Genomic DNA, 14,759 nt, shown 5'->3' on the forward strand with positions numbered 1-14,759 from the left:
CGTGTTTTTTTTTTTTTCCACCCCCAAATGGAGTCACCGGAATGAATCACATTCCCGATCGCAATGGAACTCAAGTCAATCGTACCAAATCCTATTGGAGTTAACTGCAACCGTATTGCATCAAATAGCGATTGAGGTGAATCCTACCATGCCGCCATCGGAATTTGATGGCTCGTATCACATCACAATTGTCGTCAACTGTATTGCACTTGTAGGGAACTGGGACTGCAGATTTAATTCGGGTATCGTAACCGGAGAGGGCTAGCGGGCACCGCACAGGCAACATCCAAAGTATTCAAGCATAAAAGGATGGTTACAGAGCCCCGCTACTAAACTGGGCCCGGGGGTGATTTTTTTCCAAACTACAGTAGCAATAAAAAATTACTCAAAATAATTCTCCATCGATTTAGCGTTGAGTTGCTCGTGATGTTGCGGCTAGCGGGGAACGCACAGGCAACATCCAAAGTATTCAAGCATAAGGATGGTTACAGAGCCCCGCTACTAAACTGGCCCCGGGGGTGATTTTTTTCCAAACTACAGTAGCAAGAAAAAATTACTCAAAATAATTCTCGGTCGATTTAGCCGATATGACATTCTCACGATTTTATTGTGTCACATCATTGCGGTCGACCGTATAAGAGCCCGAGTGAGTCAAACTGCATTCAAAGTGGAGTGAATCGGATCGGAAGTGGTGAGAAATGAACCCAGTTCTACGATGGGATGATCATAGTGAGAACAAATTGCATTTGATCTCTTTGGGTGCGGCGAGTCTTGTTCCTTCTGGCCGTGCACGTCGCGAATGCTCTTACTGCGCGTTGACGGCCGTCTTGTCCTTGGTCGTGAAGAGCAGCCTGAGCAGGTTGTCCAGCAGCCTGTTGCGCAGCAGGATGAGGTTGGCCGAAAGCAGGCCGCCAAAATCGTCCTCGGCACCCGCGTCCGTCTTCTCCTCGTTGCTGATCTCCATCACCACAAACTTCTCGCACACGGCGAACGTGGGCAGTGTGGACGAGAGGAACTGACCGAACCTGCCACGGAAAACGCACAATGTCTTTGGAAGGGTGATATGGCCAACGTTGGGTTCTTGGCTTAACAGGATGCCCAGCTAATGGATCATTTCTTGACATTTTTTTTTTAAACATGTAAGACATTTTGATTTTTTTTTTTTTTAAAGACATTAATATTTTAGAGCTTTTTAATGATTCTTATTGAAAAGTAAAATCTCCAAAGTTATTGCTGCTTTTAATGTTGTTTTTCATTTTTCTGCTTTTGTAACTTTATTTTTTTTTAATTCATTTATTTTTATTTGTTTTACTTTTTATTTAAGACAAAACATATGAAAAGTATTTTATAGTGTTGATCCAGGTCTTGTTTTATTTGATTTTTTTCCAGACTCCTTTTATTTTTCCTTTTTATATTTGATTTTATAAGTTACATTTTTTTCATTTGTTTTTTTTTTTTGCATTTTAAAAAAAATCTTCAGAGCTTTCTGATTTTTTTTAATCTAAACAATAAATTACAAGAATTAATTAAATATATTATTGTTTGAAGAGTTTTAATTTGTGTTTTTATAATATTTTTAGATCTTTACAAATCATCTTTTAAAAATACATAAAAATGAAACAAAATGTTCTGAATGACAATTGAGTCGGTGTCCAAACGCGGGTCTGACCTGAGCAGGTCGTAGGGGTTGGGGAATCCCTGCAGCAGCAGGCTGAGCACGTTGCTGATGGCGGCCACGGTGGGCTGCGACAGCGACGCGTCGCGCAGCGTCAGCAGCAGCCTGGGCACCAGCTGGAACTCGCGCAGCAGCCTGGCGTTCTTGGCTGCCTCGCTGCGAGCGGATGGCGCTCCAATCAAGAACAGAAACGCAGACGGCATGCGATCGTGGAAGGGAGACCCACCTGGACTCGGTCAGAAGCTCGATGAAATGCTCAAAGAGAGAAAGGTGAAGCTCGTAAGGGGCGTGCAGCCAGACCTGCAGAAAAAACACATGACGCATAACATACATTAGTTTATGTTGAATTATATATCACCGCTTTTACTAATCTTAGATTATACTAGAAATACTGCTGTGCAAATTAGCATATGAACAAGACAAGACAAAAACAACTATTTATTTGGGGGTGGGGGAATAAACAAATAAAAATACTGCTCTCATTGTAAGGTTTGTTTCGAACCATTCAAATTATTCTCTAGCAGTTGATGCCTGCAAAATTATTCTGACAACATTTTTGAAAAGTTGCGTGTCTTTTGGGGGGTTGACCTCAAAGTCGCAGAGGAGGTCCTGGAAGGCGGTGGAGTTGGGAATGATGGAGGTCTCGTGCCCGCTGTCCACCGTGCCCACCAGGGAGAAGGTGAGGTGCAGGATGTGGCTGTTGAGCAGCGAACGCTTCTTCTTTAGCAGCATGGCCAGTAGCTGCAAAAAAAAAAAAAAAAGAGAGACCATCAGTCACTACACTGCGTTCGTTCTTAATCGGCTAGCTTCTCTGTACCAAAAGTCTAGCCATGACTGATGTGTCTTGCGGAGCATCGGTCACTACTAGACTTTACCCAATCAGCGAGTTTGAGAAGAAAAAAACAAAAGTACTCAATCAGCGATAAGATCAGAAGTTTGATGGCGCTGCGGGCCCAACCTGGTATCCCTTGATGCGCTCCATCTCCTTGCTGGCCAGCGGGTTGCTCTTGACCACGCAGACCAGCGCCTTGACGGCGGCGTACAGACCCTCCACGTCCGACGCCATGGCGACCAGACCCAAGATGGCTGCCGCCCCGCCCACATACTGCAGGTTGGTGGCGACCGGCTTGGGCGAGAAGGCGCGCACCCCTGGGAAAAAAAAAAAAGACCGTAAAAGTTACCACAACCAAAAGCTTGTTAGCTTGTTACCTCGGCTTAAAAAAAGCCTGTAAGCTTCATTAGCACTGATTGCGTCATTCGCTTTGTTAGCGTCGCAAGTTTCATGAGTTCAGTTGGCCTACCCAAATAGCCAATGACAGCGGCGCCGATGGTGCGGGCGGGTCCGTTGAGGTGGCCGGCCGCGTTGTGGATCAGCTTGACCGGCGTGGCGTTTTCGTGTGAGGACACGGCCAGCTACAGGAAGGAGAAGAAGCACCAGAAGTGCTACCAGTGTAGACGAATAGTCTATAAATCAGAAACGCAGTTTGCTGGCGAGTCGCGAGCGTCACCTGCTTCGCGATGGCCTTGCTATCCAGCTTGTTGTAGACCTTCCTGATCTTGGCCACGGTCAGCGTGGAAACAGAGACGGCGAATAGGCTGAATGACACCTTCTCCTCGGGCACCAGTGCCACCGGGGCGGGCGGCGCCACCTCCGCCTTGGACTCCTTACCTACGCGGGGCGTGGGAGACCGTCAAGGAAAAGGGGGCTAATCTGATGGCAGGGGTTGGGAACGGCACTCACAGGGCAGGTAGACGGCTTGCAGGCTGCCCACGTTGGTGGGGCCCAACTCAAAGATGGCGGCCGCGCTGGCGGCGGGCAGCGCCTCCTCCAGGAAGTGGCACGGCCCAAGACGCCACACCAGGCCCGACAGCTGGCGCTGGGCGGGCGGCGTGCCCACGTAGCCGTAAACGGTGCTGGACACGGGGGGGTTGGCCGAGCCCGAGCCCCCCGGCACGCTGTGCACGTAGTGGAGCTGCAACATAACCGTCACGAGTGTGACACAAACACAGATCATACATCGTCATCGTCTCGAAATCAGTAATCATTCTAAATTGAACATTCTGTAAGCGTAAAAAGCAGGATTTCAGCAAGTGCTTCATTCATGATGGCACTTCAGTTCTGTAAATTAAAAAATGAACTGGATGGAATTTTCCGTGACAAGGCATAAAAAAAATGGGTTGTCAGCAAGTTGCTCTTATCAGTTTTTTCCCGACAGGAGGCGGATGCTCGCCGTTTGTCCGGGAGACAACAAAAGGCACATCCTGTCCACGGCGGTCAACCTTTGACAAAGGCTCTTTGGGGCGGGGCGCGTACCTTGACAGTGTTGACGAGCTGCCCGTCCAGGTAGAGCGAAGCCATGCTGTTCTTCAGCATGCCCTTGCTCATGACCAACACCAGGTGGTGCCACTGGCCCTCGTCGATCAGCTCACCGCAGCGGAAGCGGGCGCAGCAGGGAAGGATCTCGTAGAAAGACGCTTCTTCGCTCGACTCGTCCGCTGGCGAAGCCCGGAAAAAACAGCAAGACATGGACACGGTGACTTCACTCAGCATTATTATTAAACACAATTTAAAATGAATACCTATCCCATTACATCCCTGACATGGAATTAAATCAACTTTTCAAAAAAAATGTCAAAACGATTCATAAAAGTTTAAAGTGAAGGCCTCACAGTAGGTCTGCAGCAGCTCCTCCTTGGTGGAGACGGTGAGCGAGCGATCTTTGGCCGACAGCACCACGGCCAGGCACACGTAGTGCTGCTCCGACGACGTGGCCCGGCGCACCACCGTCAGCAGGCGCACCGGGTGGTTCTGCGGCGGTGCGCTGAAGCGCTCCACGCAGAACCAGCTGGAGTAGCTCAGGCCCGACGGAGGGGGGAACAGCCGCTCTCCTGAAGGCAGACACGCAAAAGAAAAAGCTTCTCGTCAGCACTCCGCCAAAGCTGCACACTCATAACTCATTCACTCCCAAAGATATATTTGGACATCTTTTCAAAATCCTCGCATCCAATCCCAGGTACTCGTTTTTTTGTTTTTCTGAGAATTAGGGTAAGAAAAAGTGTCTCGCATGAGGGAAATGGAACAGGAGGATGGAGAAAAGAGAGGAAATAGGACAGAGGTGATGAAGAAGGGAATAACATGGAGGGGAGAAAATCGAGGCCATTATGAAGGAGAGAAGAGAAGAGGATGAGACGGAAAAGACGACGGAGTGAAGATGGGCGGCAAACAGGAAAAGTTGATGAAGCAGAGAAGCGGGAAAATGATGATGGATGGAGGGCGGTAGAGGGAAAGATGGAGCAAAGTTTGCTGAGCTGATGAAGAAGACGAGATTGAGGACACCTTGAAAGAGGGGGAGAAGAAGGAGGACGAGTGCAGAAGAGGGAGGCGATTATGAAGGAGAGAAGATGGACGAGAAAAGGAGGAGAGAAGGCAGGAGGACAACATTACAGAGGGAAAGAGAAGATACAGGGATGAAGAAGGAGAGAAAATGGAGGGCAAGATGGAGGCCAGAATGAAGGAGAGAAGAAAAATGGAAACGATTCCAAAAGGACAAAAGCCAGAGGAGGTGATGTCGGGACCACTAAAGGGATGAAGGAGCAGCTGTGTGTGTATTGCGGTCGTCGGCCCGTGATGTCATCAAGGCGCGCCGGGCCGTACCTGTCCCCATGCCGCTGATGACGTCGCCGTCGCCGACGCATGACGAGTTGCTGTTGTTGCCGGGCGCGTTGTGGGGAGCCAGGCTGGGCAGGAACAAACACCTGCACGCGCACGCAAGCGAAAAGGCGTCAATCGAGCAACTGGAACAACAAAAGAAAAAAAGAAAAGCAGCGCTCCCGCTAATAGCGGAGGAGAGCATCAATATTTCATGCTGCCAGATGGGAGAGCGGGAAGGGCTTTGTGCGCGTAAAAGTGGGCCAGCGCTGTCGTGTCCCCGGTGCTGCTCCAAACGTTGCCTTGCATTCGGTGGCTATGAAAACACTGACGCACCCGCGCACGGCAGTAAAAAAAAAAAAGACTAAGAAAAAACACAAAAACAAACAAAAAAACGTGTAGGAAAAAAAACCCCAACAGAAAGCAGAACCACACATCCACACAAGTCGTAACGTTGCGTTCGACGGTTTGCTTTACGTGAGCTTCCGGTGCTAACGAGGCGTGGCGTGCGTATGTGCGTGCACGTACCCGAATCCCTCGAGCGAGGCGTCGAACTCGACGTAAGCGGGTGTGTCGGCGGAGCCGTGCAGGCGGATGTCGTGCGGCGTTGTCATGGAGACGAGACACTTGACGCGGGTGAGCGGCACGGCGCTGGCCTCGGCCGAGCGCACCAGGCTGCGGCTGATGCGGTACTGGTCGCCGTCCTCGGCCGGCGTGGCGAACACGCTGTCGGCGCCGAAGCCCTCCATCGACGTCGTCATGCTGCCTGTTTTGGGTAAAAAATTTAAAAAAAAAAAAAAAAAAAAAAAACTTTTGTCAGTAATTCAATTTCGGAAAAAAAAAAGAAAAGAGAGAGAAAAAAGTAATCTTATTCACTGACTGATTAATTGATTGGCCAGCATTAGCTTGATTATTTTATACATCAATTAATAAATACATTAATATCATCTACTTATTGACACCCCCTGATACACATACGTTAAAATTTAAGACAAACATTCAAACAAATATACCCCCCCCAAAAAAATTGCCAACAGAAATTCATTAATTAATAATAAAAAAAATGATAAATTCCTCTGTTGTAGGGTATAGAACAAAATATTGTAAAACCGTTGATCATGTCTTTATTGTTATAAACATGACGGGACCAAAAAAATAAATGATCATTTTATCATCAGTCCAATAATCGTTTAGCGCTATTGCCAAATATCAGAATTGGCCACAAACAATCCATATTGGTCAGTTTTTTATGAACAACATAAACTGGGAATCAATATATTATGCCACTTTTCAGTCATTTCTATGCCACCTTTCGGTTGCAATCTGGCACCACAAACTGCAACCTCGCTTGTGCTAATGAGTGCTAATTAGCACAATTTTTAATCTCTGCTCAGCGGCGGCAAATTACCGTCGTCCGCAAACTCATTAAGACGCGCTGCCTCCGTAATGAGCCACGTCAACAGCTGTTAGCGTTAGCGTCTGCCTTTGACTTAACGCGGGCGGCAGGGAGCCCACTTCGACCGGCCTGCGGGAGTCTCACCTCGCGCGTCGCCGTCGTAGCTGAGCGAGCTGGGCTTGTGTACGCGGTACTGCTTGAGCAGCTTCTTGTCCCAGGCGCCGCAGTTGAGCGGGTTGCCCAGACGCAGGAACTCCCTGCCCAAAACACACACACACACACACACACACAAACAATAAAAAGTCAGCATTCACCCCCTCCTTGGGATCGGCGTTTCTGTACCACTCTGGGCAGTCATCAGGGTTCGAATAGTTTTCAGATCATGAAGTGCAGTGCAATAAAGTAAAGTGCAACTCTGCCACGACGTTTGACTTCCTTCATTTGTATGGCGGTCGAGCAATACGCAATAAATAATTAAATTTCACTCAAAATTTCAAAAGCTCAAGTATGGGATCAACTGACGATTGATAAAAACAAAGGACATGTTGGCTATAATTATGCTTAAACATGCATAAACGTAAGATGTGGCATTTTTTGAAAGCATTTCGGTTTTAGTTTCTTTCGTGAATAAAATTTTTTTCCCAAGTTTTAATTTTTTGTTTCTGACAATAACGTTGGCGGTGATTCATCATGCTAATTCTTCAAAAATTTCAATACTTCATGAGTCATTAGAAACAAACGAAATTGTGAACAAAACAAAATGTAAATGCATTAAAAAAAAAAAACGAAACGAACTGAAACGAGCACGGCGTCGGCGGTCATGTTTGCATCACCGCAAGTATGTGATAACATACATGTAGTAATGCATATGTAGCAGTGAAAAATGCTAACCCAAAAATGTAGTGACGTATGTATTGACACACACGGATGAAAGTGACATGGAACTAACCCATGTGACTGGCCAGGTGGAGTAGCACGCACGTAACAAGAGGTGGAATAAGCCAGGTGTGGCGATGCAGGGGTGTACCTGAGCGCTAGGGGCTGCAGCGCCTGCGAGGCCAACCTCTCGAACATGCGCTGCAGCGGCGGGTGCAGCGGGTGGTCCTCGTCGCCCAGCGCCTGGCTGCAGCGCTGCAGCAGGCGCTGGGGCAGAGACGCCTCGCATAGCACCTGCTGGTTGCGCTCGCTGTTCACCAGCAGCTGAAGGATGTTGGCCACCGCCAGCTGGAGGTCCAACGCGTGCTGCCAGGGCAAAGTCGGGGACTGGCGTCACTCGTCGGGCATGAGCTCAAGATGTACGCGAGCGAGCAAAGTCGGTGAGGCGCCAACCTCGCCGGGTTACACACTCCCTTCACCTTACGAGAGCGATTGGGCTACCCTCTGGCCTCCCGCCCATCGAGGCGGAAACCTAGTCGGGTGTGAATTTATTCCCAAGAAATATCACTGCCTTTCGATCCGCTGGGGTCTCGACGGCACATTGTATACATTCCAACATTGACAGGCAAAATGTCATCAAATATCACTTTCTTTCAGTTCGCTTCAAGGTATTAAAAAGCCCATTTAGGCGGAAAACTCGTCTGGTATGAATTCATTCCGCTCACATGGCAGCAAAGACCTGCCAACCTCATTCCACTTACTTGACATCGCTTTCTGTATGCTGCCACTAGAGCACCCTCTTTGGCAGCCCGTTTAGGCGGCCAACCCGTCGGGTCAATTGAATTCGCAACATTTCCAAGATGTCCAGCGATATTCATCAGAGGCCGCAGCGCCCTCACCTCAGGCTGGCTTTCGGAGCAGACAGAGGGCAGCAGGTCCACCATGGCCAGCACGGCACCCGGGTGGATGACCACCATGTCGCCCCCCGAGGATGAGGAGGAGGGGGCCGTATGGACGGGGTTGGAGGCGTGCAGTTTCAGCTCTGTCAGAAGCTTGACCGGTGCCGGGGGGCCCGACGAACCGTGGTAGCCGTGCCTGCTGACGAGGAACAGGGCAAGTCGGCTTGCGGTTATTTCCTTATTTTTTTTGGGGTGGTTGTTTGTTGGTTTTGCTCAAAAGTTGTCATCAAACATCACTAGCTTCCCTTTTCTGTTGCTTTACATCTCATGGTTTATTTAAATCAACCTATTTAGGCGGCACACTCATCTATACAAAAAATAAAAAAGTCATCAAACCTCACTCCCTTCATGAGAACATTGATATCACGCTAGTTGGCGACCCGTCAGGGCAGGCCAACTGGTCGGGTTGGAATTATTTCCCAACAATTTTCACAAACTGATCATTTCCCTCCAAATCAATTGAGCAATCAGTCAGCAAATCAGTCAGGTCTGAAATTCATTTCCAACATTTACAACCAACTGTGACTTTTACGTCTTCATCTCCCTCTTCCTGTCACACATTGATTTCAAGCTGTAGGACAGCAAACTAGTCGGGTCTGCACATGCAAGGAACACCGTTCTATTTTCTTAAAAATGTTAATCGCATATCACTCTCTTCTAATTCGCTTTGGTTTCAAGCGCTCAAACTTCCCATTTAGTCGGGAAACCGGTCGGGTCCGAATTGTGTGCATAAGGCTTGGTGGCTGAGGGTGTGTGAAAGGGGTGAGAAGGAAAGGTGAGGGCGGGAAAAAAAAAAGCAGCAGAGCCAAGCAGCTAGCTACCTCTTGCGGGCGAGAGCGGGCGTGCCCCAGGGCGAGGGCAGCGAGGTCTCGTGAGTCAGGCACGGGGGAACGTGTTCGGCGCGACTGAGCACGCAAGCGCGCAGCGTGACAGGTGGACATGGATACACGGGGTTAGAGGAGGAGGAAGAAGAGGAAGAAGAAAAGTTAGCGGCGCAGAAGAGAAGACGACGACCAAGGAAGCCTCGCGCTTGCGTACCTGTCAAAGGAGTCTGTGGCCATTTTGTACAGGAAGATGAAGAGCTTGGCGCAGTGTCTGAGGGTGGGACACACGCTGTCGCCACCGGGGGCGGCCTCCTCCTCCAGAAGCCTCTGGAAGGGCTCCGAGTTGGACGGGAAGACGGCGGTGGGGCCCAGCTTCTTGTTGTCGGAGAAACAGCCCAGCAGCCTGGCGGAGGGCCCGGCGTCAGAAAAGGTGGCGGGGTTTGGCTTGGCACCCGTACCAGGTATCGGTATGGGGCCAGTACCAAAATCATTTCAATATCTCGTGGCCATATCCTTCCATTAAAATGTTCTCTCATTGGTTTAATGGAAATGTTACGTATTAAAAGTACTCGCAGTATCGGCTGCTTGGGATCGGTCTCGGTGAGTACACAAGAGTTGATTACACATACTGGTAGCGGTCTGGATAAAAAGTGCATAAAAGGTTTGGATTTTGGCACGACGGTGTAACAGTAGATATTGGAAGCAAAGTTTAGCCACTGCAGTATAATATTTGTGCAGAAAAAGTTGTATTTCGCCAAACCAAAACACCAAGCGTGCGTTTTCCGGGCCAAAGTACCTGACGGCGTCGGCCAGCTTCTCGTACTGGATCTCGGTGCGGAAGAAGTGCGAGTTGGCGGGCTCGTAACGCATGGCGGCGGTGAGCGTGCAGAAGACGGTGTGCAGTAGCTCGAACACTTGGTTCTGGTTCCGGATGGGGGACTGGCTCTGGTTCTGGTGGTTGGCGACGTGCCAGGCGGGGCGCGGCGCTTGGGCCGGACACAGGGAGCGCTCCATGGCCACCAACAGCGACGTCACGTACACGAAGCCGCCCACCTTGCGGAAGACCGTTCGCGTGCGGTGGCTCTCGCGCAGCACCGACAGCAGGGCCTGTAGGTGACCGCCGCACCCCGGAAAAAAAAAACGGCAGCATCTTAGCATGTATTGGTGTGGTGGCCGGGGGGCGGGGGTCAAAGTAGGGTTGTGAGCCGAGGGTAGGGGTTTAGGTCAGGGTTTGGGTTTCAGGGTAGGGTTCCAAGTCAGCTTTAGGGCTTCAAACTCAGGTTGCGGGTTTCAAACTGGGGTGTCAAATGGAGGCTTGGATGGCTTACCCTGAGTATGTCGGCCTTGAGCTGCAGTTCGGCGGGCGGCGCCGAGTGCATGAGTCCCAGCAGCGTTCCCATGTCGTCGTCGCCGCTGGGCGACAGCACCAGCTGCTGGATGATGAGCAGCGCGTGCTCGCGACACTGCCGGTACTTCACGATGTTGTGCACGCACCGCGCGCCCCCAAACTCCCTGAACAAGGCTGCACAAGCGGGAAGTTAAAGTTGACTGTGAAAAGCTTAAAAAAAAAAAAAAAGATTGCGGCAAACCACCTCCACTCACGATTCAAATTAAAGGTCTTGATGAGGACTTTACAGATCGCTCTCTATTTCGGTAAATGAACTTAAGTACGGTGACATAATACCCCAAAACGTTTCTTTTTATCCCCCTCCTCCCTCCCCGCAAAAAATAATAATAACGTGTCACCTGCGTTGGTGTTCATGGTGTGTGAACCCTGCAGTAACACGGTGAGCGTCTCCATGACCAGCCAGGCCAGCTGTTTCTGTTCTTCGGCCACCGAGTTGTTCTTACACTCGGCTGCATACACACACAAAAAGATCCAAAACACCACAATTAGCGATACATGTACAAGTGGAAAAGCAGCTTTGTCCGTGTCTTACTGATTTGAGTCCACCCACACAATGCGAACCAATCTGCAAATATTTACCCCAAGGAAACCTTGTCTGGGGCATTTTTTAACTAAAACGCATTCAAACTAGACGACAACCTTTTGGAGTTTTTGTCAAATAAAACTAGACCGAAACGATCAGGAATAGGAACAACTAAAATGTGACGATAACGAATGAGCATTTGTGCCCAAACAGACAAGGACTGAGACTAAAATCTAAAAAGGGCTGCCAAAAACATCAGCGGTGTGTAAAATTAGATCAGAACTGAGACTAAATCTAAAAGGGCTGCCAAAAACATCAGCGGTGTGTAAAATGCGGGCAGATTTGCGCTCACCCTGGTCGTTGTGGTGCTGCTGCTGGTGCTGGGCGGCGGGTTCCTTGAGGAGGGCGGCGTACTTGTGCAGCAGGTTGACCAGCACCTCCAGCAGGCCCACCTCCCTCAGCACGTCGGCGAAGACGGGGTCGTGGCGGGCCATCCTCAGGAGGGCGCGCACGGCCGTCACGCTGCAGGCGTGCGAGGCGCTGGCCTTGAGCAGCACGCTGACGCTGAACAGCTCCTTGCACGGCACGTAGTTGAGGCTGAAGACCACAAAGTCCAGCAGCTGGAAGTATTTGGCCTGCGCCTCCTCGGGCAGGCGGGCCACGCGCTCGGCGAACTGCGACAGCGTGTGCTGCGACTCCAGGATGAAGTAGTTGGCCGGGTCGGCGGCGTAGACGCTGCCCACCGCGTCCAGCAGCGCGCAGGCCAGACGCCCGCTCTTGGCTTGCAGGAAGGCGTTTTGCAGCACCGAGAAGGCCTGGATGTTGCGCACCGTTTGGCCTGCGCGCGACACCGCCATGCGAGGTGTCATTCCAACAAAACAACAACAAGTAAACTGACCCAAACTCTGATTTAAAACCTTCGCTTGATCTTCAAACGAGAAACTGAAACCCTACCACATGTTGGAAAACGCCAATTTGAAACTCTGGCGTGGCTCGAGAGCCTCACCTTTTCCAGAAGGCTGCGGGAGGACGAATCCCGGCAGCAAGAAGGGCGCTCCGGTGGTCAGGCCGGCGGGTTTGAGCTCCGTCACGCCGTAGGTGGTCAGACACGTCACCAGGTTGACCAGATCCTTCAGGGCGTCCCTGGACTCGTCCTCCTTGGCCTGCTCCAGCCTGGTGTCACCCCGCGACAACAAAAACGTACCCTTGAAAATCACTTGAACGTGTTGGAGAAGTGTTGTGAAAACTCCGCCTCTTTTGTCACTCTGCGGGAACCGTGCAGGATTATGTCACCTCATGATTGCAACGAAGGCGCGTGTGTGTGCAGACTCATGGCCAGCCAGTCAGCGCATTGTTTTTTTTTTTTGTTTTTGTTTTTTTTGTACTGCATCACGAACAGCGCAGTGTTTGGTCAATCAAGATAACGCCCGACAGCGGCAATATTTAAAGGAAACCGAACCATTTTGAATTAACTCAGGTCACTTCTGCTAGCTTAACGCTAATTTATCGTGCCGCAGAAGGGCTAACGTATCCATTATCCACAGAAAAAAAACTCACCTATTGCTAATTTCCCGTAACGTGGCATCAATGTCTCCAAATTATTCCCCCCTCCAATTCCTCAGCAAAATCCCATCCACAGTACGCATACCTGAGCATGAGGTTGCACAGGAAGTTGTAACCCTGGCACATGCGGAAGTCGTCCAGCAGCGTCTGCGACACGTCGCTGGAGTCCTTGAGGAAGCAGGACAGGCCGGCAAACATCTCCACGATCTCCAGCGGGGAGAGATCGTCAGACTGTTGCATGTTTTGCACGCAGGTGGACAGGCATTTCTTCTCTGTGGACACAAGAGGGATCAATTTCATTCGGGGGTGCGTTCTAAAGGGCTGCCGAAGAAGAGGGAAGCCATGCCAGTGTGCTCGGGCTGTTACGAAACAATGAATCATCGCGTTGATTCATCATAAAATTATACATGGTGATTTTATTTTCCCCCCCTTCCCGTGCAGACTCATGGCCAGCCAGTCAGCGCATTGTTGTTTTTTTTTTGTTTTGTTTTTTTTGTACTGCATCACGAACAGCGCAGTGTTTGGTCAATCAAGATAACGCCCGACAGCGGCAATATTTAAAGGAAACCGAACCATTTTGAATTAAGTTAGGTCACGTCTGCTATCTTAATGCTAATTTATCATGCCGCAGAAGGGTTAACGTATCCATGTTCTGCAGAAAAAAAATTAACCTATTGCTAATTTCCCGTAACGTGGCATAAATGTGTCCAAATTCTATTTTTTTCCCCGTTTTCGCAGCAAAATCCCATCCACAGTACGCATACCTGAGCATGAGGTTGCACAGGAAGTTGTAACCCTGGCACATGCGGAAGTCGTCCAGCAGCGTCTGCGACACGTCGCTGGAGTCCTTGAGGAAGCAGGACAGGCCGGCAAACATCTCCACGATCTCCAGCGGGGAGAGATCGTCAGACTGTTGCATGTTTTGCACGCAGGTGGACAGGCATTTCTTCTCTGTGGACACAAGAGGGATCAATTTCATTCGGGTGTGAGGTCTAAAGTGCTGCCGAAGAAGAGGGAAGCCATGCCAGTGTGCTCGGGCTGTTACGAAACAATGAATCATCGCGTTGATTCATCATAAAATTATACATGGTGATTTTATTTTCCCCCCCTTCCCCATGATGAATGCGCCAGGCCTACCATGTATGTATTTGACCACGTTGACGCTGAGTCCGTGTCGCGAGATGGTGGTGAGCACGTCTCCGGCGCTCCTCCTCCAGGGCAGGTTGTGGGGCGGGCACCAGGACGTGATGGCGCTGAACAGCAGGTGCAGGTCATCCTTCTGGGCCAACTCCTCCGCCGGAGATACAAAGGTGCATAATTTCACCAGGATCTGAAAACCACACAAAATCAAAGCGCCGTCTGGAAAGCCTAATCCAAGTGTGAAATCCTAATTTGAAGACTGAACCTGTCTTGGAGCCCTAACCCTGTCTTGAAAAAACTCATCTCTTGTACCTGGACAAAGACTTTCTGCAGCAGCGCCCTGCGGTCGGCCAGCGGCAGCTCCGTAGGGGGGTGGCCCGGGCCCACCGTCTTGTCTTGGGAGGGCGGCGGGGAGGTGGGCGGGGGCGGGGGCGTGGCCGGGCCCACGGGGGCCTCCGCCATGTGCGGGAGGTCGAAGAACAGGTAGAGACATTTGACCAGGGTGGACGGCACAGACATGGTCGTCATGCAGTCCACCGTTTTCTGAAAGGAAAACCAACACGTGGGTGAGCGCACGCACGCGCGTTACAAAGGATGGACGACAGAATAAAATGTTGCTTGGTCATGAGTGAGGAAGGAAGGAGGCAGTGACATCAGCCTGAATGCAGGCCACAGGCTGACAGACTGCTTTGTTGGGTTTTACACACGCGCACACACGCACACACACACACACACACACACACACA

At 50.3% G+C, this 14,759-nt stretch overlaps 1 protein-coding gene across 1 annotated transcript in view; it reads right to left on the minus strand.

Moving 5' to 3' along the window:
* Positions 1–14,759, minus strand: part of wdfy3 (WD repeat and FYVE domain containing 3) — a 33,263-nt gene that overhangs the window by 16,841 nt on the left and 1,663 nt on the right. The window contains exons 4-28 of the mRNA XM_019888472.1: positions 14,326–14,587; positions 14,011–14,203; positions 13,638–13,824; positions 12,317–12,483; positions 11,663–12,148; positions 11,126–11,236; positions 10,708–10,901; positions 10,176–10,486; positions 9,594–9,782; positions 9,377–9,460; positions 8,496–8,691; positions 7,748–7,962; positions 6,865–6,977; positions 5,853–6,090; positions 5,331–5,431; positions 4,346–4,564; positions 3,990–4,171; positions 3,417–3,648; positions 3,184–3,344; positions 2,977–3,088; positions 2,634–2,824; positions 2,264–2,416; positions 1,902–1,975; positions 1,670–1,831; positions 810–1,025 (exon numbers count right to left, since the gene is read on the minus strand). Of these exons, the coding sequence (XP_019744031.1) occupies positions 810–1,025; positions 1,670–1,831; positions 1,902–1,975; positions 2,264–2,416; positions 2,634–2,824; positions 2,977–3,088; positions 3,184–3,344; positions 3,417–3,648; positions 3,990–4,171; positions 4,346–4,564; positions 5,331–5,431; positions 5,853–6,090; positions 6,865–6,977; positions 7,748–7,962; positions 8,496–8,691; positions 9,377–9,460; positions 9,594–9,782; positions 10,176–10,486; positions 10,708–10,901; positions 11,126–11,236; positions 11,663–12,148; positions 12,317–12,483; positions 13,638–13,824; positions 14,011–14,203; positions 14,326–14,587 (4,749 nt within the window). The remainder of the gene's footprint in view (positions 1–809; positions 1,026–1,669; positions 1,832–1,901; positions 1,976–2,263; positions 2,417–2,633; positions 2,825–2,976; positions 3,089–3,183; positions 3,345–3,416; positions 3,649–3,989; positions 4,172–4,345; positions 4,565–5,330; positions 5,432–5,852; positions 6,091–6,864; positions 6,978–7,747; positions 7,963–8,495; positions 8,692–9,376; positions 9,461–9,593; positions 9,783–10,175; positions 10,487–10,707; positions 10,902–11,125; positions 11,237–11,662; positions 12,149–12,316; positions 12,484–13,637; positions 13,825–14,010; positions 14,204–14,325; positions 14,588–14,759) is intronic.

The sequence above is a fragment of the Hippocampus comes genome, unplaced genomic scaffold (assembly GCF_001891065.2).
Source record: "Hippocampus comes isolate QL1 unplaced genomic scaffold, H_comes_QL1_v1.1 scaffold128, whole genome shotgun sequence".
Taxonomy (NCBI): domain Eukaryota; kingdom Metazoa; phylum Chordata; class Actinopteri; order Syngnathiformes; family Syngnathidae; genus Hippocampus; species Hippocampus comes.